Below are 26,173 nucleotides of genomic sequence, written 5' to 3' on the forward strand. Positions count from 1 at the left end.
ATTCAAAAGTATTTCCTTCTCTTCCTCATGTTAACAAAATATCCTCTCTATTGTCCTCATCCTGTTTAACTTTTCATCTCTTCCACTTGGACATAAGCCATTCTATAAATCTACGTATCTGTGTTCCTCCCTGCAGATTTTGAGCTCAGACACAAAATGTGCTCTTAGATCCTCTGTCTCACACCTCACATCATTGTTTCTTAGACACCTTATAAGAAATTCATTATTAGAATGTCATACCAATTTTCCTATCTCAAGCCTAAATATAGATTACTATAAAATGCAAGGTAACATTAGAATGATTCAATTATATGTGCATGATAAAAACATAATCATGGTGTGTATTCACCAGGAAGCAGATATCTTTTGCTATTACAGTGATGAACCTTCCCAAGTTGTCCTCATCTTTACAAATGAGAGACTAGGTTTGTTGTACTGAGCAGTAAAGATACAGCCATTATCTATTTCAAAACTCAAAGCACATTCTTCTCTGCCTTTTTAAACTCAAACCTAAATGATGATCACTGCATTCTCTTGTTCTTTACCAAGTCAATTCCAATTTTAGCCCAACACACAACATTCAATCCACTCAACGGGCATTCAGTTGAAAAGCTGATCTATTGAAGTTTCTTAATTTTCACTTTTTAATGTAATACTACTTTTTATATATTTGTATTTCTGTAAAAAAAATGGTACTCAGCAGCCAGTCTTCTAAACTTTTGGGCATGTAAATAAGGTGTTTGACTTTCATGTGTTCTAGGTTGCTCTTGCTTCTGTTGAGTTGTTTTTCCAATTTCTATTTCCTGACATACACTATAGATATATTCAATATAAATCAATGCATGGTGGAGCTGCAGTATTTTCTTCCAAAGGACTTGCAGGCTTTTCTCATTCAGCTATTTTTTGTAATGTCCCAGTTTAAACGTTCAGATGCCTGTTTACATAGGAAGGGAAGAAGTTGCTCCCTGTTTTCTATGGATTTTAAATTATAGTAAACTGCCTTTGCAGAAGAAAACAGCACTAGGTTACTTAATAGAAATATTACTTCATGCTTTTCACTTTACAAGGCGCTCTTATTAAGGAAAGGCATCTAGACACATTGCTGAGAGTTCAGTGTTTCATCAGTTATAAAGGTATAGACTTCAAGAAATACTTATGGACTTGCTACAGTGCTTGCCCATCTACTCTCAGGCATTTAACTTTTCTTCTCTAAAATCAATTCTGCATCTCCCCCTCTAAAAATTGAGGATTATAATTTCATTCACAGAATTGCTCTGATTAATATATAATTCATATAGTATATATGTGTGTACTTGTGTAGGTTTTTTATACACACGAGCTCAGTTCAAAGGGGCAGTCAAGGTAAAGCCATCACACACATCTGCCTATTGAGAACTCACAGCTGGCATCACGTGTTAACACTGTAAACTGAAAAAGTTATCCTGCTGTCTTGCACTGTCTAGAATATAACAATTTTCCAAGTTTATTTTAACTGTACTAAAACACTGTGGTTTGTCCTCACTCAATGCTCTCCCAATACTGGTCTACTCTTATTCTTTCCAAAAGAAACTACAAAAGAAAAAAAAAAAAAAAAAAAAAAAAAAAAACCCAAGAGGCTTAATTTCTCTTTCCAAAATGAATCTGATATTTCTGCTTCCAAGTGTTCAGTCATTGTCACACCAACTCCAGCAAGAAGGAGAATGAAGTAACTAGAAACAGGCATTCACTTCAACTTTAACTAGTGTAATTTCTGTGCATTTCTTTTTATTATATCATGGTATATGGTTAACCTGGGGAGATGGATATAAAAACATTTAAATGCTCTAGAAATCTGAACTAACTAGACAGTACAGCCGTACGCCTGCTAGGCATACTACCTGCATAAGGACTTTACATTAAATAAAGAAGTCTACCTTAACTAAATGCAATGCATAAAACAGCTTGTAAAGAACTGATCTGACTGAAGAAAGGCTGATCTGATCTGACTGAAGAAAGGATGATTAAGGGAGTCATAGGGCAGCTTCTCTCCCCTGGAGCTTGAGCTAGCTGAAACTCCTGTAAGTAGTATTTTACTTGAGAAAAGCAAAGTTCAGGCTCTTTCCATTTCAATCCTGAGCCTCAGCACATGCCAAGAACTTAACTTTGATGTGGGAAAGTTGAAGCTGTAAAAAGGCAGGTATTAGACAAGGAAATGAGTTAATCAGATATCCCAGACACTTGTGCTTCCTGTAAGGATTGAATTAAATTACTTTTTGATTTTGAATTGCTCAAAGTAAACTGAGTGATATATGAGCTAAATATTTTGTCTCCCAAACCATACATTTTGCCTTTCTGGATTCAATATGGCCACTTAACTCACAAATCACTGCTATCTTTCAAGGAATGCAAAGGCCTTTTAAGAAACGCTCAGTATGTATGCACTGACATCTACTTCTGGAATGCACTTATAGACAAAAAGAAGACTTTGAAGTAATGTGAATAAAGATTTTACTGTCAAACCACAGAGATTAATTGCACTGTAATCCTGAATGTTTGCTGAAGTAGTGATCTTTTAGGACATTTCTTGAAGCTAACCATTGTTTTAATGTTATCAGATTTCGAATGCTTCATTTGTACACGTCCCTGAACCTTTGTTCAAAATTCTCATCTCTTACTAGCATCTTTATACAAGCCACTGAAGCAGATGCAATTAATTAAATGGACAGACATTTCATTAATGGTAGATTTGAAAGCTGTATGCTTAATACATAGTTATTCTTAAACTCATTATACCAGGCTAGTAGTATTCTCAGAAAGCACAGGAATTATAGCAATTTGCTAAACAGTTAAAGATGTTTTACAATTTAATGTCAAAGAAACATTCATCTCTACATGCAAAGTTTGGTGAAGAAGTAGTCTGTTAAGAAAAGTGAACTTGTCCTAAAAGTAGCTGATCTCTGCTACACCAACTTTACCCTTCTTTCTGGTTTGATTTTTTAAATTTTTTGTATTGCACATTTAAGATGCCACACTCTAATCATTACCCTCTCTTCATATTTTTTGTCATCATCCACATACAGTTTGCACAAATAAGTCTGTATATTTCTACTTGACAATCAAACCCTAAGTAAGCAATATTATTCTTTATTTTGCTCTCAGATCCAGCTGTACACAAATATCTTATGATGCACCTAACAGTACCAAAATATACAAGAAAAACCTTTACCTGCACTTTCCAAAGCTTCTACTTTACCAGCTGAAGAGGACAGAATTATTTTACTTTATTTTTTATTTTACGTTTAGCCTTCTCTTTCAAACCATCATTTTATTATTACATAGCAGGTCTGAGAAGTGGTTGAATTAATTCCATTCTATCTAATGGAACTTCTGTAAGGAGAAATTACTGGACATATTTATTTTAAAATTACTACAATATTCCTTTTGTAAGATCCCAAGTATATAAGATAACAGACCAGCTGGGTAGATATAATCTCTAATTTACAATATTTTCATTAGTACCCCAATTAGACTGCATGGCCACATGCTGCGTACGACAATATCTGAAAGAGCTTTGTTAGTACACGTCTGTGCTAACCTCCTACTGTTCCTATGCAATATCATCTTGCTCTGGCTGCTAATTTTGGAGGCCTCCCTTTTATAAAGGATTCTAAAAGTATGTAGATGCTTGGGAAAGTGATACGTATATTGGGAATAACATATTTTTGTTTTACTTCCAGGGCTTTATGTTAATTGAAGTATATGAGTAATTTGTTCTTTCATCTTACACTTGATCAATAATTTATCATTCACTATTTGATCTTCTGAAAAGTGAATCATAAATGGGATAGTCCAATCTAGAGCAATTGTGACTGCTGCTCACTGTACTTAGAGAAACAGAAAACCAAAAGCAACATATGTATCCATTACATGGTACAAGAACAAAACTGTGACAACTTTATGGAATTTAATCTGGTTTCTTTGATTAGCTTCTAAACACAGAATTATGTTGACAAAAGAGATGTAACATCCTTTACATTGGTAGCTAAACACATAACACCAAAGTGAACCTAACTTATTTACATATGGTGGAGACTGCTCTTTCTCAAACTCAGGCTATGCAAATAAGCAAGTCTCTACAATCAAAGGATGAAACACTGAGTGTTACCACATTTTGTCTTGACAAGAAGAAATGCTAAAATAAGGGTTTTTTAGATTTTACTAGATTTAACTAGTAAACCTATTAAGCTAACTCCCTTTAAAGAAAGGGAGGCTGACTACACCTTAGGAAGCCACATCTTCAAAACGCAACAAATACTACCCAACTGGAGGGGGCGAGGAGAACGCCAAGAGTTAGATTAGCTAGTTTGTGTTACTCTGCATTTGTATTTTATTTGCAAATCTATGACAGGGCCAATCTGATCTCAACTGCACATCACCACTTCACTTCCCTCACTTTTCTGTAAACCAGAGGATTAAGTCTACAACTGGTAAACTGCTTAAGCTTCAACCAACTTTAGTTGAATTTAATGCTCAAAGAACTGTTCAGACAACAAAACTACTGTCTCCTGAAGCTCTTCTTCTATTGGACTCCTCCAGCTTTCTAAAAATCAGTATTCATATCCTTCTGGATCACTTCCTTAACGCTTCTCATTCCTGAAAGTCTTCCTTTCCACAAATTCATAGACTAAGGCCAAAACAATTTCCATCTATGTTTTACCATAGGAAGTCAACCTCACTTAAAAATGCAACATTTGAAATATAAGTAAATTTTATTTATCTAGTATCAGCTTCCACCTGGCACTCATCAGCACTAGTACTTGCTCTGCCATTCATAATTCAATTGGAGAAAATGCTGTATGTGCTTTAAGTGGATGAATGTATTCACAATGATCAAGTCACCTTAATTTTTATTTATGAAAGAGCTTACTCTCTTAAGTTTTTATAGAGATCCAAATAAGGCCGCAAATCATACCAAATAATTTGCTTTGGTCTTTATTGCACAGATTCTTTCCAAAACTTTATTTCCTTCAGTTCTCCTGTTCTTGTCTCATCAAGAGTGTACTAGAAGTTCAGTCACTTCATCTACATTTCTTTCCACCTGTTGCTCCTATGTACAAGGAATATAGTGACTCTCCCACGCCCACATACCATATCGTACCATTGCAGACAGCCCATATCCTGCAGGCTGAACAATGTACATAGTTCTAGACTTAAAAAAAAAAAAAAAAAAAAAAAGGACACAAAGGGCTCACTTTTCTAGTTAAATGTGAGGGACTTGTAATTATTATTGCTATTAAATAATAATAACCCCCTGTTGAAGCACAAAGGTAGGGAACAACAAGATATCTTAGCATTTTCAAGCAGTTCAGGAAGCATGCTGAAGACAAAAAGAGTACTACAATAGCTCATGTTAAGCTACTGTAATTAAACATTTTAATTACTTGTAGTACTGGGGGAAAAAAAAGTTTCATTCATATTCCACAAATGAAATTTAGTAGCAGCTTGCTTAAGTGCTCCGTTCTCACAGACAAGGAAAACAATTTTAGCAATATTTTTATTGCAAATATCAAAGCCTGGCTATTGCATAACATGCTATTTAACCTTGTTGAAGTCCCCACATGGCAAACCAAACAGGCACAAAAATAAAGTGTTACTGAAGGCACTAACAAACTCTAGCAGTAACAACTTCATTTAATAAAAAATTTGCAAGATTTCCTTTTAGCCCATCAAAATAATTTCTTATCCATAATCAAAACAAAATCAAGTCATTTTGAAGTCTGGCATTTAGAGTGTACTGACAAGTTATGTGGCAAACTAGTAAACAAATAGTCCCAGAAATTAAAGAACCACTTTCAACTGCTGGCTTTCTTAAGCTTCCTCACAGACCTGTTATGCTTTTACTTGAAGTCCATTCACTCCTACACACTTTTTTTTTTTTTAAATAGGAAAGCTATCCTGTTGCAAATTGTTATATTAGGAAACATGCTGGTTTTCCCACTTAAAGAGAAAAAAACACCAAGAATAAGGCTTCAAAAACCACCCGCCTCCAAGCCAGAACATTAAGTTATGGACTGTTAAATATAATTACAAATCAATCATAATACCTACAGTTTGAGAATAGCAGGATTTAAATTTGTAAATGTCAAAGTTTGAAATAAACAATCTGGATTCTAAAAGTCTGTCCTGCTACTAACTGCCACACCACAGACAGTTTGGAGTTAAAGATAAATGCTGGAAGTATTAATAATTACATCCAAATAATACTTGCTACTCTGGGATCTTGGAAAATGGCTATGTTAATCTATACATGGTAGTAGGGATAAACATATTTTCAAGTTTCTATACTTTTTCCACTCTTTTCTAGTTCCCAAAATAGTAGGCATATTACATGCAAAGCTTCTACATGCGTAAAGCTGCACACAGAGCTACTTTAATAGATACTAAAATAGATACTTGTAAAGCTAAGTATGAAGATGAAAATCAGGACTGGTAGGTGAGCCTTCAGGCTTCAGGGTGGCTTATAAAACCAGATACAGTGACTGACTGATCTCTGTAAACAGCTTTGCTTCGGAGGGCTGGCAGGACACAGTCCTCAATGTATCCTTGTTGTCTTACTCACTCCCTTCTATTTATGCAGTTCCTCAACTCATTTAGTACCTATCTTCAAGAGCAAATAATGAAACAGTCTTCATACTTTGCCCACAGCACATCATCAACTCTTTCCTAGGTTGATCCATCCTGTGCCATTAATAAGGAAGGTAGCTGTGATGAGATGGATAATGCATGATGAGTCAGCGCTCACACAAAATGTCAACTGAAGTCAGCTAAATTATATTCACATCGATAAAGCTATTGCACAGACTACTGCCACTTTCAACTGACCGAGCAATCATAACTTCCTGCCAACCTTTATTTTGAATAAAAACAGAGAGGGATGAGGCAATCAAAGCAAAATCCACTAATAACTAACAGCAAGGTTATTTCAGTTTGGATCCAAATTCACCTTTGAGAAATCTTCTGGTAGAAGAAACCATGTTCCTCTTCTCCCAACAAGCATGTGGCTTCCTGCTCCGTACCTTGTTCCCATTCTGGTCCTGACTGACTACACTCACGTCAGACAGCTGATCAGTGGGTCAGGGCATGAATTCAAGCACTGTCCCACATACTGTTTAATTGTCAGCACCTCCTGGTCTGGTTTGGGCCCCTGTTGTTCCAACCAATACCCAGGCACACTTTAGGACACCATGTAGGCCAAGGACTGTTCTCAGTATGCAGTATGGGCAAGACTGTCCTTTTGCAGGGAAGGCGTTTAGCAGGGCTGAAGAAGAGGGGGACGGATCATTTAGTCTCTCATCCTAAACAAGCTGGAGTGTATCTGGGTGTAGAAGTGAAGCACAATCAATTCCAGTACTTAGCAGCTCCCAGCCCTTCAGTGCTATGCCAAGATCCTGCACCACTACTCCCCGACTCTTGACCCCTACATCCGTCTCATTGAGATCCCTCTCTTCCAATCTCTTTTCCCAAGTATGGATTTATTATGGTTCATCCCTCGCACTGCAGAGACTGATAGCTTTTCCCTCCTCAGCATGAAGCAGAAGCTGGGTGATGGTACAGAAACTCTTTCAGTAAGGTATGAATGCTCTGTGTGTGCACAGGTCTTAAAGCAAATAATGAAAAAATAAAACCAGGGAAGCACACAGCAATGCGTAGCTGTAGCTAGGAAACAGCAAAGCTCCCCAGGAAAGCCTGGCTCCTTTTTCCTCTGTTGCAACACGCTGATATACAGCCCGGCCCAGGGCAGACCCGGGCAGGGCCGTGCACAAGCACTGCGAAAAGGGTGCTCAGGCAGCAGCATGCGTGGGGAGGTCAGACCAAATCCTCAGCTATATTAACTGAAGAGCAAAGATACACCCCCACAGAGATTAAGTGATTTAATGGAAAACAAAGCACACATCCATGACGCAAAGGCCATGGATTTAGCCACTGCTAAATGTCAACTCTTTCCAAAGGTCCGAGTATGTCTAAATCACTTAAAATATTGACAGAATCAGGAAATGCAACTTAATTCCTGAAGGACTACTCAGTTTGGCTGGAACTTCAGCAAGGTATTAAATATGAGGAATTTCAGTAGTTACGAGAGACAAAATCTCCAAGTATTGCAATGTGGATATCTCAGTTATGACATTACAGGGCTACCAGCTCCAGCTATAATAAAAATAGCCTAAGCATGTTATACTCCAAAAGGGGAAGTTTCCAAACACTCACAAGCTTAGCAAAATGCACAAGTTTGCTGAGAAAGGTGGCACTTATCTAGAATTTTCCTTCAAAATCAAAACAATTTGCTTTCTTCAGAAAGGTAAACAAGAGTAACCCTGACAATTAATTCACTGAATTGAGGGACTGAAATCTAACATGTGGAGATTATGCCATTTCCCATTAAGTCATCTTTATTCCATAAATCCTTTTATATGGATAAACTAGTGCCTACTTTACAAAGTAACATTTGGAAACTTTTATAATCAGTTGATGAGAATGATCGTCTGCTGGCCAAATAGTTCAACACGTACAATGACTATCTGACATATTACAGACTTTTATAGAGGAACACTTGCTTTGTTGTATTGATGCAGAATATAAAGAGAAGATTCTGTCACATAATACAGTCACAGCTATTTTTGTAAAGGACGTCTCAAAGAAAAATTAAGATTTTAAAAGTGTAGTTCCAAGATTAAATGGAAAGAAAAACTAATTTGATTTGTACAAATAAGGGCCAAACATGCTTCCCCAAAATATGATTAAGCAGTTACTGCCCAGGAAACAACCACAAACAGCAAACAGAAACACATTTTATTGTACTTGCAAGAAATAACACTTAAGGATATATCAGAATGTCAGTTACTAAAACCTAAATCACTTTCATGGGAGAAAGGTTTCTAAAACAGGAGCAAGTTAAGAGTGTACAAAACATTAACGCAGAAAATGTCAAGTAATGACTGATACATGATAAATGCTTAAACACAAAAGGGAGGGCTTGCTGTTCTTTGTGTTAAGTACTTTCCAAATTGAAACTATAAGATACAAATACAAAGCAGCATTTGAAACTAGAACTTTTATTTAAAGTGGAAAATTAAACAAGAGCACAAGCTGAATAGCTTCAAACAATTCAGCCATTAAACAAACTGATGTCAATTATTAAAGCTGGTGTTGCGGTTATTTATTTTCATTTCCTTGTTCCACTTTGGGAAAATTCATCTCCTCATTACTGATGCCAACATAAATTGAATTCTATGTGATTATGAAGTATTATGAAAATAATTTTGCGAGGTGTCAAACTCAAGACAGCTATTTACAGGAATATCAGGAACAAGATATTGTTCCTGATGAATATCCGTATTATCTGTAAAGTAATTTCGGTAAAGCTGCTGGATTGTTGCATTGACTGACTAACGCAATACAAAATTTCAGACATTTTGAAAGACTTCATAGCTATTAAGCATTTTTAAAAGTACATAAATTAACAAGAGGAACTGAAATTTTAGGCAATACCATCTAGAAATAGAACTTTCCAGTACGAAGTATAGCAAGATTTATGTAAAACCAAACTTTTTTGTGTTATTAATGTAAATCACTCTATAATGCTTTATGATGTTCCTCCAAGCAGTGCTCACTTCTTCCTTCAGAGTGGAGTTTGCTGTTTTCTATGATGTTTTTGTTTCTTATAATTTTAAAGACCTTAATAATGCTAAGCTAGTATGACACGAATTTAATATTACAAAATTTATTTTAGGAAAAAAATATCTTATGTATAAGATAAAGCTAGCATGTCATTCAGACATCTGACACTACTCAGCAGCACATTTTAATATCCTTTATTTACATTATTAATGTAAACATAAATGCACACTAAATTGCTGCTCATATAAACTTTATAATATCCGCTCTTATTAACTCCTCCTTTTTAAAATGATAATTGATTCTCAAGCATGTAGGAGAAGCTAATTAATCCTGACTTTTGCATAACATATTAGAAAGAGTACTTTGTTTTCAGAAAGTGTTTCTACCATTATGCACATCAACTACAAGAGCTTTTGACTGCTCAGTGTATCGTGCCTACAATACTTTCCTACTTTACTACACCGATATTAGCTGTGTACCCAGCAATTACAGTACTCATACCCTGGCTCACAAAAAACCAAACCAAAACAAAACCCACCAAAACCCAAAACCAAGACTTCTCAATTTATTTGAAGTTTTACAGAGGCTCTTGCCTGTTCAGGGCCTTTCTAGAATAAAAAAATTAATAATGAACTTTGCTCTTAGCTGCATATTTACCGGTTAATAGGATGACTTGTACATGCAGTTGTCATGACCTGCTGCCTCATAAGACTAAAGCAGCTCAGTTTGTGTCAACAGTTCAGCCTAACTTGTGGGATTCAACTTTACCAGAATACAGGAAGGAACTTAAGTTGTATGTATGGTGTGTAGCTTTCTTAAAATGCAAGTCTAATTTGTGGAAGATTTCACAAAGTGAAAACGTATAGTGGTTACATAACTACAAAATTAATGCTTGAAGTGTCCCAATTCTTCTATCCAGAGGGCTTTTTTTCTGCTGTTTACTTTACAATGATAATACTCCATTCCTTTGTCCTTCCTTCCTTCAGTCCAGCTCATTGCCTCCTATCTACCTAAATCTCTTGGAGTGAAAAACTGCGTCTAAGCAGAACAATAAGTTTAATATGTTTCAGCTTCCTGCCCTGTTTTATCTATCAACGATCTAAATTCTGTAGCCTTGTTTCTTGCTTGCAATATTAAAACTCAGTCCTCAACTGGCCCCTCTTAAATGTTAATCAGCAACATTACTTACCACATTGAAATCTAAGTTTTTTTCAACCCACTCTTTGGCTTCCTTGAATTCCTCTTTCATTTCCATGATGTATAGTGTATCAAGGGCATCCACAATTGTTGCTCCTTGTATGTTACCTGAAATACATGAAGAGACAGTGATTTACTTTCCAACAGAAGGCTTTTCAGTTAGACCTAATTAATTTAAATTAATTCTAATTTCAAAATCCAATTAAAAATTGTGCTTGTAAGTATTCAAGTAGGCAACTAATAATTCACAGCCTTAACTTTGATTGCCATGTCACAATACAGCATCATAATATTTAAGTATTTTGTCCACTGATGAAGCTTTGAAGAGCACTGATGCACTGCCTTTGCAGACATGATTTTGCATTTTTAAACACTGATGGAACAGTTCACTGTAAAAGATGCACAGAAGACAACGAGTCTCAGTAAATGGAGAAATGACCATTTCTTCCAACTTGGAGTGAAGAAAATCAGTTGCTTTTTTGGTTTTATACTACATAAAGCTTTAAGAAGCTGATAAGTAGTGATCACATTTCAGTTAAGCAAGCCCTTTAGGAAGCATCCTTTGTGAAAAAACATTTTTTCTGATATTGTGCATCACCATGCAAAATGCACAGGATAGCACTGGGGGAGCAAAGGCAAACTTGCCCACATCTGAATTTCTCAGCTCAGGATAGACTGACAGACATCGGTTTTCAGAGCAAGTTCTGGTTGTTTGCAAAAGCAGCATCTTTCTGGAGATGGATAAGAGTCAATTTACTAGCCTTCACCTAACACTGCAAGATTAAATATGATCAGTATGTTCACTCTGACATGGTTTAAATGTTCATGATCCTGTACGAAAAGGGTAATGTGGATGGTTGGGGAGAAAATAAAGCCACTCAAATGACTTTCCCATGATTCCTTCAAATTTACAAAGACCTTTTTAAACACCATTATTGTCTAAGAAGAGTTTGAATTCCTACTTACTGAATAGCATAAAAAATTAAGCTTTAGCCACTTTACTTAATTTTATATTTATGAATTTGGCTCCAGCAATCTTTATTATGAATGCAAACTACTATTGAGATATTCTTTAGAGAAGACCTTAAATACAGAAGTAAACATTTAGAATTGCAGAATAATTTCGGTTGCAAGGAACAGAGGAAGTCATGAGGTCCAATCTCTCTCCCAGCAGGACTAATGACTAGAGTGGATAGTTTACGACTCGTTCAGGAATTGATTGTACAGGGTGAATACAAAGACAGTAGCTACAACTAACTTTACAGAATTTATCATCCTGCCTCTGAAATATATGATTAAAAACTAAACTTAGGGTTTTTTTTTAATCAAGTATCAGAATTGAATTATTCACACTTAAGTAGGAAATCCACTATTTCAGTTGACTCTTGTGTTTACTACCATAAAACTTTTCTGCTTCCTCATGAAATGGAAGAGTGATTGGAGACTTCCATAAAGCAGGATTGACATCACTTTCTTAACTTAAGCTTCCAGGTAGAAAATAATTTTCCATTTGTATCATCTTAAACAAAATAATACTTGAGATTATTGTAAATGTTACTTGGTACATTTAACAGAACCAGATGCTCTCTCTGTTTTAGCAGCTGCTAACTGCTTATACCACCCTTTTTGGAATGACCCTTTCCTACTCTGAAGGAAGTAATCTATAAGCTTTCCTCCAGATATTCCACTAATAAAACTGCAGCATACTTTTCCAAGAAGGATATCACATGTTTCCAGAGCTTATTTGGAGCCTGGCTGTCTTTCTTGCATATTAAAGGAAAAAACATTCCTTTAAACTTGACTAATTAACTTGTATAGAGCGATTGTGGAAAACTGCTGGAGGACATGTGCTCAAGAACACTACTGCAAAGGCTCTGGAGATGTTCAGTAATTCCGTACAACAAAAGCAGCTCCAGGTGAACTGTTACAACTGAGCTCTACTTACGGAAAAATCATCTATAACCTGATTTGCTTGAGTGGATTGTGATAGGCTCACCGTGCAATGACATTCTTTGTGATAATCCTCTTGTAATACAGCTAACACCATCTCTAAACAGTTGAGCTTTCAATTTTAAGGATTAGTACTTGAGCTGCAACTCACTACTGAGTCAGAAAAGGAGAACTGAACCTTACTAAGAAATTGCCCTTGGAGTCACCTGCTTCCTATGCTTTTTTTTTTCTTCCAAATCTGGGTTATATGGCCTGCTTAGAGCATAGACAGAAGAAGGCAGACAGAAGAAAATGAGAGAATCTCAAGAAGATCTTACTTTATTTGAAACAACTTTTGCTATTATTCTGAAGGCTCTAGAGAACAGAATAAAGCAATGAATGTGACAACTAAATAGTCAAGTTTGTCTTGAACAGTTAGACTTCAAAATTCTTCATAAAAGATATAAGAACACAGAAGGTATTTTTAAAGTATATCAGTTTAAAGGCCAGAATTATGACTTGTGAACAGCTGCAGTTTACACCAAGTTAGCCAACAGGATAATCCAAACTTAAGAGTGTTAAAGAAACTGTGTAGCTGAACAGTTCATTTATAACCAGTCAGACAAACAAGGTGGGGGGGAGGAGGGGAAGTAATGGAAAGAAGTTAAATGAACATTTCTTATTGTGGAATAAGATCAAATATTTCACAAGCTTATATATGCTATGCTTCTCAAAGCACACCACATAAATTATTAAATACAGTTATTATTCATGTTAGTTCCTACACAATGTTCTCAAGGAATTACACAGCAGTCATGGTCTACAAGAGGCAGATTATTGCTAGGCAATTACAATACACACTCATATGACACACAGTATATGGACACGAGGACTGTTTTGCTATACACCTAAGGTACTGCTGTAATTTGACCAACAGTGAGCACTGGGTTACAAAAAGTGCCAGCAAGGCTGCAATCACCATGGCAGAGTTTCGTAGTTGCCCTAAGCAGAATGAAGATGCCACAAGCAATTCTTGGAGCAAATTCATACACCTCAGGTAATTACAGATATAGTTGGCAGATAATACAAAAAATAGAATACTAAAGGTAAAGAAAACAGAGTTGAAATTCATAAGACATAAGCTTGAAGTGAGTAATTTTGATTATAAGAGATAACCAGATGTACAAGCCTACCAAAGTGAAACATTATTAGTCTCTACCAAAACCTCCAGACCAAGAACTCATATATGCTCCATTTTCCTTCCTTTGTTAAACCTGCTTGGTTTTCTCTCTTCTCTTTAATAACACCATTATTTATTCCATGTAAGTGATTAATAGAGAACACATAAAATAGCCTACAAGCTAGTTAACTGAAGAGAAAGCAAAATAAATCAGTCAACATGAAACTTCAAGCAGACTCTCCAGCAGCATCCTTCCCAGTTTAACACTTGAAATCTTAAGCAACAGTCTGGAAGAAAATAAAGAACCCACTGCTAACAAGATTTGTAGATGATTAACTAAGATGGCTAATTACCCAGCATTTCAGAATAGTGTGATACAAAGCACAGAGCAGTCTAGGTCACCCCTGGCTTGTACACAGTGGGTCCATTTAAGCAGTATGCTTTTTAATATCTAACAATGCAAAGGTATGTGCACACAAATAAGAAAAGGAGATTACATTAGAGAACTGAGTAGCGCCTCAGGGGTGGGGAGCTGGCAGAACAGAATAAAAAAAAAATGATCAGACGATGAATAACTTTTATGTTTCCAGGGTGTCACTGCAGGGAGAACTGCTATGGATGACAAGCTTATTAGCACAGCTCTGTGACTGAGCTTATGTGGCCATATGGTTTAAGAACCACAACTGGCTTATGGCCAAACTGTTTGCAGGGTGGGCCAAAAGAAGCTTTTATTTGTGTAGCCCAGGCTATTAGACATGGCTTGTATTTTTGCCAAAAGAGTTTGAAACAGAATACAGCCAAGAGATGCCAGAATCAATGTGCACTTAATAGTTTGTTTACAACTTTCCTCCCATCCCTTGTGTACCAAGTTTGAGGTTTGGCTCTCCAGAACATCACATTCCTCACCATCAAATATATTTGGAGATACATATACACACACAGACATATATATGCATACATATATGTGAAACAGATGGAAAATTGTGATCTGCAAGAATATCATACAGAATATTACGTGGAGAAAAATTTCAGACGTGTCCTAATGCACTGTCTGTAACAGGATGGAAGCCAGGCCCCTTATTCTTCTCGAATTCAACTGCTTTTCTGTTTCTGACTGTGTCATATGCTGACTGGAAGGAAACTGGGGCAAAGCATATGACAAAAATGGAAGATAAGGAAAGATGAACTATGAAGTGGCCTCAGGTCATGCTATACATCAGCTCCCTCACCTATAACAGTTCACCATCCAACAAGTGTCACAAACTAGGATTTCTTGTTCTTGCATAACTCTAGGTGAGTAGAATGTTGGTTTTTTTCTTCCAGAAAAAACAGTTACATTTTTTGTGTTTCTAATATGAAGTATGAAAATTAATATAGGCCATTCATATTTGTAATTTTTCAATGTAATGGAAATTCAGCACATACAAATAATAATGGATAACCCTTTAAAAAAGTGCAAATGTTCAAAAATATATTTCCTCTATTATTGTCAGAAGAACTGCTTTTTAGGGCTACTTTGTACTACTGTGGAAAAGAAAAAGAAAACTTTATACATAGCTGTATTTGAATTGCACTCAACCCCACCCTGATCATCTTAGACTTTTCATTGTTTCCAACCAGTGAGGCAAACTTGTCCTGTCACCTTCTAGTTATTTTAAGTTGAAGAAGCTCAGTCAAAGGAGATGTTCTCTATGAAATATTCCTCCAGTTTGTCATTTCAAACTCAAATTCCAGCCAAAAATACAGAAATGTAATCTGTCACAATTTTTTTCTTAATCTGGCCATTAAGATCAGCTCAGACTTTCTTAGTATGGGGAATAAGGCCAGGTATTTTGTAATATTAAATATGCAAATTATTAAAAAATCAAGCATCTGATTTTTTTCAGCTCTGTATGTATATACATTGTACAGTAATGACTCTGAACTATATTATTCTCAACATATTAAAAAATGCATATAGGTTTGACTAAATTAACATTTTTAATAGAGCTGTATGTTTCTTTAAGTATAACTTCAAAAGCTGACTCAAATCTTAAAACACTGTTTTCCTTTTTCTAAAGTTCACTGAAAACGTTCCTATCCAATATCATTAGCAATTTAAAGTGTCAAGAGTGATTAATTATTGAAGCATGCTATGCCAAAATATGAAACTCGTACTCAAGTACTGTCAAACCCCTAGCAACACTAACATTTTTAATTTCAGTCACTATTACCAGCTGGTAAGAGTAGGAAAAGAAACAATACTTTCAATTTTTTACAGATATAACTTTTCATATGTCTAACATGAAACAATGCTGTGATATTTCTAGAATACTCTTCCAATCTCTGGTATTTTGTATATCTGTACATTTTAGAGCCAGATCTGGTGCCTTTGTATTTTAATAGAGCTCAATGAATTTTTCTTCCATTGCTCGTCTCTTTGCTTTCCATGGAAGCCTTTGTCATCCACCACACTTCCGGCACTCATGCAGCTCAGATACACGTTTCATTATGAATCACCTACTTTTGTTTGTTTGAACATGCCACTGATTTGATATTTCCACCCCTTAACAAAAGGTATCGTTCCCCAGCAGGAACAATAAATCCTTATTCACCCCATCTATGCCACTTGTTATAGGTCTCCATATACCATACTGAAAAGTTTTCAACTCTTACTACTTATTTTAAGTTCAAGTCCGCCAGTTCTGTGTATTAACTTATAATTGTATCTCCCATGCCACTATGTGCCAGTTTAAATTTAGCTATGTTAGATCCCATTTGCTATTTTAAAGAGCAATTATCATCTGTCAGGGAATCCTTCTGGGTTTGTGGAACTGCTCGCAGTTTGTCATTGCTGTAGCTACCTCAAGTAACTTGTCAGTGCTGCCAAACTGTCACTCTGGTCACTTGATTTTCTAGCACTGTGGGAGACCAGCATGGTCTCAACAGTAATGGATCCCTACAAGAAGCCAGTAATAACCCCCAAAAATGCTTTTTGGAAGTCTAAAAAGACAATAGATTTCCTTGTCTTCATTCTGACCAACTTTTTTGAAAAAAGTAGTTGTGCAGTGTGACCTCTTCTCACAAATGCTGTGTCAAGTAATTTATCCATCATCTATTTGCTGTTATTCTTCAGACAAGTTTCTATTATTTTAGTTGGGAAAGATGTCAGGCTTACTTCCAAAATTAAGACCACAAACTGAAATCCAAAATTCCAAGGAATCCAGCAGCAATGGTGAAGAGAAACAAGATGATGTTGCGGGGGGAAGATGTTGAAGCATTTCCATTTAAATTAACTTACTGTTTAAATACATGTACAGTTAACTTTCTGGAGCTATATCAATAAACTTAGAGTTTAAAAATACACATTGGTGTACACTGCAAGACAGTTTTGAATATGATTTTTGGCAGGCTTTTGAAAAATTTTCATATACCTCAATATTCTGTACAAGAACCTACAAAAATCGGCTAAAAGTGGGAGGAACAGGACCTTGCTAAATTACAGTACTTTGGCACTGCATATCGTGAGTATTTATTAAATGCCTTCCTTTTCCCCTACAGAAAAGGTCCTTTTTCACTTGTGGAGACTAATTATACCGTGCCCACAAGTTACAGTATTATTAAACTTGCAATACTACACATGAAATACGGTTACTGATAATTAAAAAAGCCTTTTAGTAACACTCACTTAAATGCAAAAAACACTTCCAGAAAGAGCTCTCCACCAGTGCAGCAATGTTCATTAGTTTTAAAATTAGTACAGAATGCTTGGAGACGAATAGCTCCTCGGTTGGGGAAGGTGGTGGTGCAGGTGGTGAGGTACTGCAAAAAAATTGGCAAAATTGCAATTATGCCACTTTCTTCCACACTAGGAGGGTAGATGGATAAAGCTCTATTTTAGCAACTACTGTTAACTGTAATCTGAAACCTTAAAGGGTAGAATATTAGAAGTTTACCATATTTATTCTGGATGCTACCTACTTTCTACCAGGTATGGGCAGAGAATAGCTAGTACTCATAGCAAAAGTCAGACCAGCATAGGAGATGGGCCTTGTTTTGCTGATGCACAGGTATGGTGCACACAGTTGTTTAGCTATTCCAATTTACTTGACGAGTCTAGAAATAGTTGTACACTTCATGGAATTAAGCTAATAAGAATGCTACAGAGACAACAACTGATGACTTTCCACTTTTGCCTTTTCAAATAGTTGTTATTGTAACTGAATTCTTTGTAGTTGGAGTAAACCATAAAAACCCCACAATAATGTTCGTTACTTGCCAAGACAACATGGTAAAAGCTGAAGTGACAAATCAAAGGAAATCAAAACATTACATGGCTGAAAAGATTTTGCAATGGTCAGAGGCAAGTATGCAGCTTTGGCTTGAAATAGAAATATTTCAGTTTACATATATTTCATCCTTTTTCTAAAATATTATTATTTTTAGTGTACACTTGTAAGATGAAGCAATTTATGCTCATAACATGAATATGTCTACAGTCTACGGGTCTAAGACTCCCTCCACTTATCAAATACACCCTCCACACACGCTGTTCACAGAATGCCAGCAAGATCAAGACAAGTCTTTGTCTTCAAAAGTTGGTTTCATAGCCTGGGTTTAGGACAAAAAAAAAAAAGTCATTTCAAAGTTTGTCAAGAAGTCCTCTGCTACAGAAGAGCTCTGCTACTCTTAATTTCTAGAGATTAATTTCTGAGATGCTAAAGCAGGATGCTTTCTCTTCCCCTGAGGTCAGAACCACCAGTCCTCACTATCCTTTCTCCCATCATCACCTGCCTTTCTCCTATCATCATCCCACTGGCCATATTCCTCTTCCCCTAGCCTAACAACATAGAAACATAGAACTCCCAAGTCCATCTCTGCAGGGCTGCTCTCCAGCCTCTCGTTCCCCAGTCTGTATGTGCATCCAGGGTTGCCATGTCGCAGGTGCAAAATCCAGCACTTGCCCTTGTTAAAATTCACATGAATGGTGATTGCCCAGCTCTCTAATTTATCTAGATCTCTCTGCAGGGCGTCTCTGCCCTCGAGAGTGTCCACAGCTCCTCCCAATTTGGTGTCACTGGCAAACTTTGTTAGCAGTCCTTCAAGTCTGGTATCCAAGTCATTAATTAAGACATTAAAGATCACCGGCCCCAGGACGGATCCCTGCAGGACTCCACTAGTGACCAGTTGCCAGCCCGGTGTAACCCCATTGACTAGAACCCTTTGAGCTCAACCCGTCAGCCAATTGCTCACCCATAGCAGCGTGTGTGTGTTCAGCTGCACGTTGAATATTTTGTCCAGGAGGATACTGTGAGAGATGGTATCGAAGGCTTTATGGAAGTCCAAAAAGATTACATTGACTGGCTTCCCTTGGTCAACTAGGTGGGTAACGTTATAATAGAAAGAAATTAGGTTTCTCAAGCAGGACTTTCCTCTCAAGAACCCATGTTGGCTGGAACCAATGACTGCATTGTCTTCCAGGTGTTTTTCAACAACTCCATAATTCTGACAGGCACAAAAGTGAGACTTACGGGCCTGTAGTTACTGAGGTCATTCCTGTTGCCCTTCTTGAAGATTGGGACAACATTTGCCAGCTTCCAGTCAACTGAGACCTTTTCAGATTCCCAAGAGCATTGAAAGATCATTGAGAGAGGTCTCGCTATGACATCTGCCAGCTCTTTAAGTACCCTCGGATGGATCCCATCAGGCCCCATTGACTTATAGTGTCAGTTTAGTTGCCAAATTCATTATGGTATTGCTTAACAGTCACATCTATGTGTAATTACACTTCTTAAAAGCCCACCTTATTTTTGTGTTTCAGAGAGATATGACAGTTGTGTCTTGAAGACAAGACATGATATCTAGGCATATCAAGATAGATATCAAGGCAACTGCCATGATATCTATCTACAAAATGACTTATCATGATAGCAAGGCCTGAAACATTCATATTTTCAAAATTAAGCTTAGAAGCAATATCATTTGAAAACAACTCTCCCTTTCTGTATCAGGAGAGCTATACTGTCTGTAAGCTACACAACATTAAGCACCAGTGAGCCACAGCACTGGAACTTGCTGTTCCCCACAGTTAAGTGCTTAAAAAGTCTCTATCCCATAACAGACACTCCCAATATATGCAAAGTACCATAATGGCACCAGCTAATTCAAAGGAGGAGAAGTGTTCAAAACAGCTGGCTAATGAAATATGCTATATCTTACTGCTAGTAAGACAATCAGAAACTTGTATTTTTGAAAAATTGAGACCTGGAAGCAAGTAGAAAAGATGATCAGGGCAAACTGGAGATAGTTACGATGGATGACAGGGAGCTGAAGATCTTACTTGATTTCTGAAGGTTGCAAGGAGATTCACAGGACACGGAGACAGGGGTGACCTATTCTCAACTAATTTCATTCAGAATTACCTTAAAAGTAGTCAACCACTTGCAATCAATGTTTCATGTCTTTGTTTTTGTTCTTTAAGTAAGAACCAGAAACAAAGATAAGGAAACTTGTTTGTCCTTTCATGGGGAAAATGATGTTCAACTATTTGACTCCCCTCACCCCCCAAAAACCCCAAAACCAGATCATCCTTTTACTGCTTTATGAAAAAGGCAGCATATGTTGAATTAAAAAATGAAGGTACAGATCATGTAACTTGGGGACACTATTACAGAAACAAGGACTTTTTCTAATAAAACAAAAGGAGATTATGGATTCAGGAAAGGGTAGCTTATGAGACAGAACTGCTTGCAGATATGCTGCTCGTGTATTCTGTAAAGCAATTCAGCAGAAGGAGACCCAGTGCTTATTTTGATTTGCCACCAAGATCAATAAGAGTGAAAATGTTCCTAAGGAAAGCTCCTCAGCAATAAGATTTTATACTCGATGACCGTGATGAGAAAGTGATCTGCCTTTAGACTGACTCTGGCAGTTTTGTTTTCAAATTCAACACTTGTCCTGTATCACACTAAATAGTGCCTGCAGTGACTTATTCTTATGCAACATTCACAGAACTCCTGCTTAAGAATTTCACAAGTCAGTACATCTACTGTTTTTTCTGTGAATCCATGCAATATCATTAAGAACTCAAACCTCATAAATTTTTATGACACTTCTGATTCCAATGAAACCAGATTAAGCATTTTAATTTTCAAGACATCACGTGCCATTTTGTTGTCGTCCATGAAAACAAATAAAACAGGGTTGCATTAAACAGTTCTTCAAATGTGATATTAAATTGCACAACTATCAGTCATCCTAATTAAGATAATTAAAAAAACCTTGGTTTTCAAGAAAACAGAAGTGCAAGTTAACTGTGAAGTTCACCTGAACTGCTTTGGTTTCAAACACCCAATTTATGTTTAAAGTCCAAAAATTAACTATATAACAACTTCCTAGTGATATTTTTATGTTACCTTGAGTAGACAAGCAGTGCAGCAGGATCAATAAAGATGCTGTATTTTCAAAATTATTTTTGTAATCACAACTGCTGTCTCTTAGCAACTTCCAAATACAGTTGAGGATTTGATAAGTGCTCTATTTGGGCTGGTTTAGAAACTTTCCACTTCAAACTATCTTTTTCAAACATTCAAGAAAATAAGTTCCTGTTAAAATCAAAATAATGTACTGATTTTGTTTCAGCTATAGCAATTAGCTAATTTTTCAGCTTTCTGTTTGGAAAGCAGAAGCTATTTGGATACACACATTGCTGCCAAACAGTTTAATTCTTTATTTTACTGTAAAACTGAAGATGGTGACAGTTCATAGAACTGCTTTCTCATGCTTCCTCAGAAGGCTGTTGCTCTTCAGCTGCTATTTATCCAGCCCTGCATCCCACCTGGACACTGAAGTAGTCTTGCCTCACTACATTACATTTCTGCAGTGTGCCTCTCCTGCTAGAACTTTTCAGCCTCATATTTGTTCTACACTGATAACAATTTGGGCGTTATTTAAGCACCTCCTCTGCAACATTTAGAGGTGCAAATAATGGTTATATTCATGAAACAGAAAGCCTGATAAGGGAGCATGGCTGATATAGATTAACAAGCTTTTTTAAGGAATGGAAACAAATTTCTGAGAACTGTAGACAGCTTCAGCTACCTTCATGACTGTAGGGAGTATCTTTTGTTCGTTGTAAAGGATTTTACCCTTTACAACCAGAAAACCCAGAGTTTTGGTTTCCTGCTTATTGAATGTGACGTCAATGAGTTCCACTTCACAGAAGAAGTTTAAGGCAGGGCAGTATTTCACGCAACAAAACTACGTCTTTATCATGCAGCAATGACGTGCTTCATTTATGCCCATTCAGAAGGGAATCTATGAAAGTCATAGAAAGCATCACCTTCATTTACTATTATTTTCTATACATAGCATAAGCAAGAAACACTATGCTGCATGACAGAGGGTAGAAAGAACACGTGTTTATCACCTATAAGCTTTTCAGCTGATTTACTGTTTTATGCTAACGTCACTAAGCACAAAAATACACTCTACTTACCAAATAAATTGCTTGAATGTCCTTGCTTAGATATGGGTTTCAGTTCATTTAATCCCCATGCGTAACGCTTATAATTATCCCAGGCATATTTCATCAGAAAACAAAAGCAGGATTATAACGTTGATTTAGCAAGAAGCCACAGCAAATACTGACTTGAGAACATTCTCGATATTAAACATATTTAATTCAATGCTTAATTAAATTCATGTTGTCTGCATTAGAACTATGAAATACTCAATACAGAAATAACAGTGGCCATAACTGTTTTAGGAGTGACAGTAGTTAATGCAAAAACCATGTTACATTTCTAATGAATATATTTCATTCTTTATATAACAATACTTCATGTAATGTCAATTCCATGTCTGTTCAGTCTATCTCTATTGTTACCTGCACGCTTATGATCAAGACATACTAAAAAAAAAAAATATACAAAATTTTAGGAAGGGAATTTATCACATCATATATTAATTCAAGTAAGACTTTTCCTTAAGCATACAACACTGAAACTGAGTGAAGTAAACTTTTTTTTTTTTTTTTGTAAAAAACAAAGTTTTTTCTCCTAGAGTAGGGATTTTTAAGGTGAAAATTAAGCTCATAGTAGTTTTCAGATTCTGGCAGAGACTTTTTTGCATAAAACTAGGTGTTTCAAACTCAATATGGAAAATAACAGAAGAAGAAAGCTAAAGTGGGCAGGCAGAACACTTAGGAGAGGTTTTGAGGTTATTATGATACAATCTTCTGTGACTACAAATGGTACTGTATGCATCTATAGCTACTTTCACATGTCATTTTGCACAAATAGCCGAGAACTTTTACAACAAAACATATCACTACAAAAATGTGTTTTGCATAAAGAGGTGCACCACAAATAAATACTGCTTTGGGAAACTGCCTCAGGGAACCCAGCACAGCAGCTCTGGGGTAAGAGCAGAGGACATCCATGTGTAGAGAGCATCCTGCACCTATGGATGAATAATTCCAGGCACAGTTGAGGTTGGGGGTTGACCTCCTGGAAAGCAGCTCTGTGGAGAAGGACCTGGGAGTCCTGGTGGAGCAGGTTAACCATGAGCCAGCAATGTGCCCTCATGACCAAGAAGGCCAATGGTATCCTGGGGTGCACTAAGAAAAGTGTGGCCAGCAGACTGAGTGAAGTTGTCCTCCCTCTCTACTCTGCCCTAGTGAGGCTACATCTGGAATACTGTGTCCAGTTCTGGGCTCCCCAATTCAAGAAAGATGAGGAACTACTGGAGAGAGTCCAGTGGAGGGCCACAAAGATGATTAGTGAATTGGAGCATCTCTCTTACAAGGAAAGGCTGAGAGACCTGGGTCTGTTTAGCCTGAAGAAGAGAAGACAGAGTGGATATTATCAATGCTTATAGATATTTAAAGTGTAGGTGTCAAGAGGATGGGGCCAGACTGTTTTCAGTGGCGCCCAGAGACAAGACAAGGGGCAACAGGCACAAACTGGAACACAGGAAGTTCCATCTGGAAATGAAGAAAAATTTATGTCATTCTGTCAGAAGCCAAGGCAGTGGATTGACTCCAGGACACCTCACACTGTCTACCACCATGATCAGCCACACCTAGCCCAAACTGCCCTTTTTTGGAGGTGCTCCAAGTACGCAGCCAGGAGCCTACCTGTCCCTCCCCAAGCACGCAGCAAGGACAATGCACACAGCTCTCAGTCCTGGTGAAGGACCACTGCCGCTCCAGCAGATCCAACACTTCAATTTACCAACCACCACATTTAATGCCTGCTCAGGAGGAGTACTTCTTTAAGGGCCACCACAAGCAACCTGACTTTACATAACAGATTTTGCCTCTGCGTTGTCCCTCCTCCCCTCTTCCACGAGACAGAGCAGGGCTGGGAATGCCAGAGGTCATCTTCTAGACAAAAAGTGACATTTTCAGACCTTTTCAAAGATACTGCTTCAGGCTGTCAGCTGACAACACTGCTCTGCCCTTGCTTTTAGACCTCTTCTCGAGGCCATGTGCGTCAGGGATAATTCTGTTAAATAACAGTTATAATCCTAAATTTAAAAGCAACAGCCTTGGAACATGCTGATAATAGTAATTGTGCAGTTTCTTCCTTCCTCTTTCCTTTGCTCAGATCACATAGAGAAATTATGTCAATTAAAAATGTGCATTAAACCAGACTATAACAAATGACAACAGATTTTCTAGAGTACCTGCTACAGTTGTGAGAATAAATATTTCTTTGCTATTTATGGAATTATAAAAGCGCATCTGTCCTGCAGGAAAACTCAGGGATGTTAATTTACTCCAGAGCCCTTAGAGGCCCAGCTTTACGAATGCAAAAATTGGCATCTGCATTTAATACGTGAGCATTTTCAACCAGAAGTTAGCCTGGTGTCAGATCGCAGCTGAAAGGCAGTGAGCAACAGGCTCTGTGGAAATGGTCTCGGGCCATGCAGGGCATGGATATGCAGGATGGCAGGAGCTGTGTCCCCTGCTTGACTTCACTGTGGAACAGCCTAGGAGCTCTCCAAGGACGAGGCATTTTGTCCTGGCGCAGAACTGGTAACAGACAACCAAGTGGTAGACTTTGTTTCTATGGGGCATATGGGGCATTCCCAATCCCTGGCTTCAAAAATCGAGATCATATGAAACTGATCATTTGAATAACATATTTTCTAGTTTTCCAATTGCAGTTTTCCCATAATTTTGTATATTATACAAGAAAGATTTACTCTGCCCTGCAATCATGTGCCAGACCTGCAAGCTCAGCTTTAGACATTAACATACCAATTCTCAAAGACTTCAGCAGGGTAAATCCTGCCCTGCACTGAACTCGACATTTTCTATGCTTTGTCAAAGCTTATTTTCTCATAAAATCACATCAGAATCTTTTAATTTGTTTATTCTTAATCTGGGAACACCACACAAAAGGGCTTAAAAAAAAATAAAACCCAAACAAACCAAAAACAAACCCAAAAAACGAAAGTAATTATGTGGTCTGAATCAAAATCCCTAAAGAAGCCATATCATAACAAAATTTAAATTGCTCAAGACAGTACTGCCATGGTCCTTCCCTTTTCCCTTCCTTTTTTCCCAGCACATCCCTGCTCCTTCTCTTGCATAAGAGATGTAATGCTCATCCATCCCCACACCAAGTCAGCTCAGGAAACAGAAATTTTTGCAAGTTAAATTTTTGTTTTGAAGATCATTTTTGTCCTGTCTCATTCCCCAAGACAGAGCGCCATGAGTAGCAGAGTACCAAGGGGGAAAGGCAGGAACAGCTCCAGATCCAGTTCAGTTCAACCCAAACAGTAACAAAGCACATGACACTACAAGACATCCTGTATGTACTCAGTTGCCTTTATTTTTACAACTAACTGACATTTTCATCATATTGCATTGTAAATGCATGTGTGAGTTCTTAACAGAAACTACTCTGATTACTCTATTGTTAGTCAACTCCTAGACAGTAAGACAGGAAGCTAACCCACACAATAGACACTACCTTCTAATAATATTTATTATTGCATGTTAATGAACAACAACTGGGTTTTTTTGGTTTTTGGGGTTTTTTTTTTCAAAATATCTTCCCATCTTGCTGTGTCTAACTACTCAGGTACATTTGTCTAATTGCTTCTTAGGAAATTATAATGCGTGAATCCAAAAAAACAAACAGAAGATAAAACCAGTAATTTGAAAAAAACACAAACAAAACAAAACCAAACTTTAAGAAATATTTCAGTGGAAAAAAAAAA

The 26,173-nt window shown here is 37.0% G+C and overlaps 1 protein-coding gene across 1 annotated transcript in view; it reads right to left on the reverse strand.

Annotated features, from left to right (window-relative positions):
* Positions 1–22,526, reverse strand: part of LOC104530926 (mannosyl-oligosaccharide 1,2-alpha-mannosidase IA-like) — a gene marked incomplete at its 3' end in the record, with an annotated part of 47,398 nt that extends 24,872 nt beyond the window's left edge. Inside the window, exons 1-2 of the mRNA XM_010175661.1 lie at positions 22,437–22,526; positions 10,844–10,959 (exon numbers count right to left, since the gene is read on the reverse strand). Coding sequence (XP_010173963.1) covers positions 10,844–10,909 — 66 coding nt within the window. The remainder of the gene's footprint in view (positions 1–10,843; positions 10,960–22,436) is intronic.
* Between the last annotated feature and the right edge of the window lie 3,647 nt (positions 22,527–26,173).

The sequence above is a fragment of the Antrostomus carolinensis genome, unplaced genomic scaffold, assembly GCF_000700745.2.
Source record: "Antrostomus carolinensis isolate BGI_N321 unplaced genomic scaffold, ASM70074v2 scaffold269, whole genome shotgun sequence".
Classification (NCBI taxonomy): domain Eukaryota; kingdom Metazoa; phylum Chordata; class Aves; order Caprimulgiformes; family Caprimulgidae; genus Antrostomus; species Antrostomus carolinensis.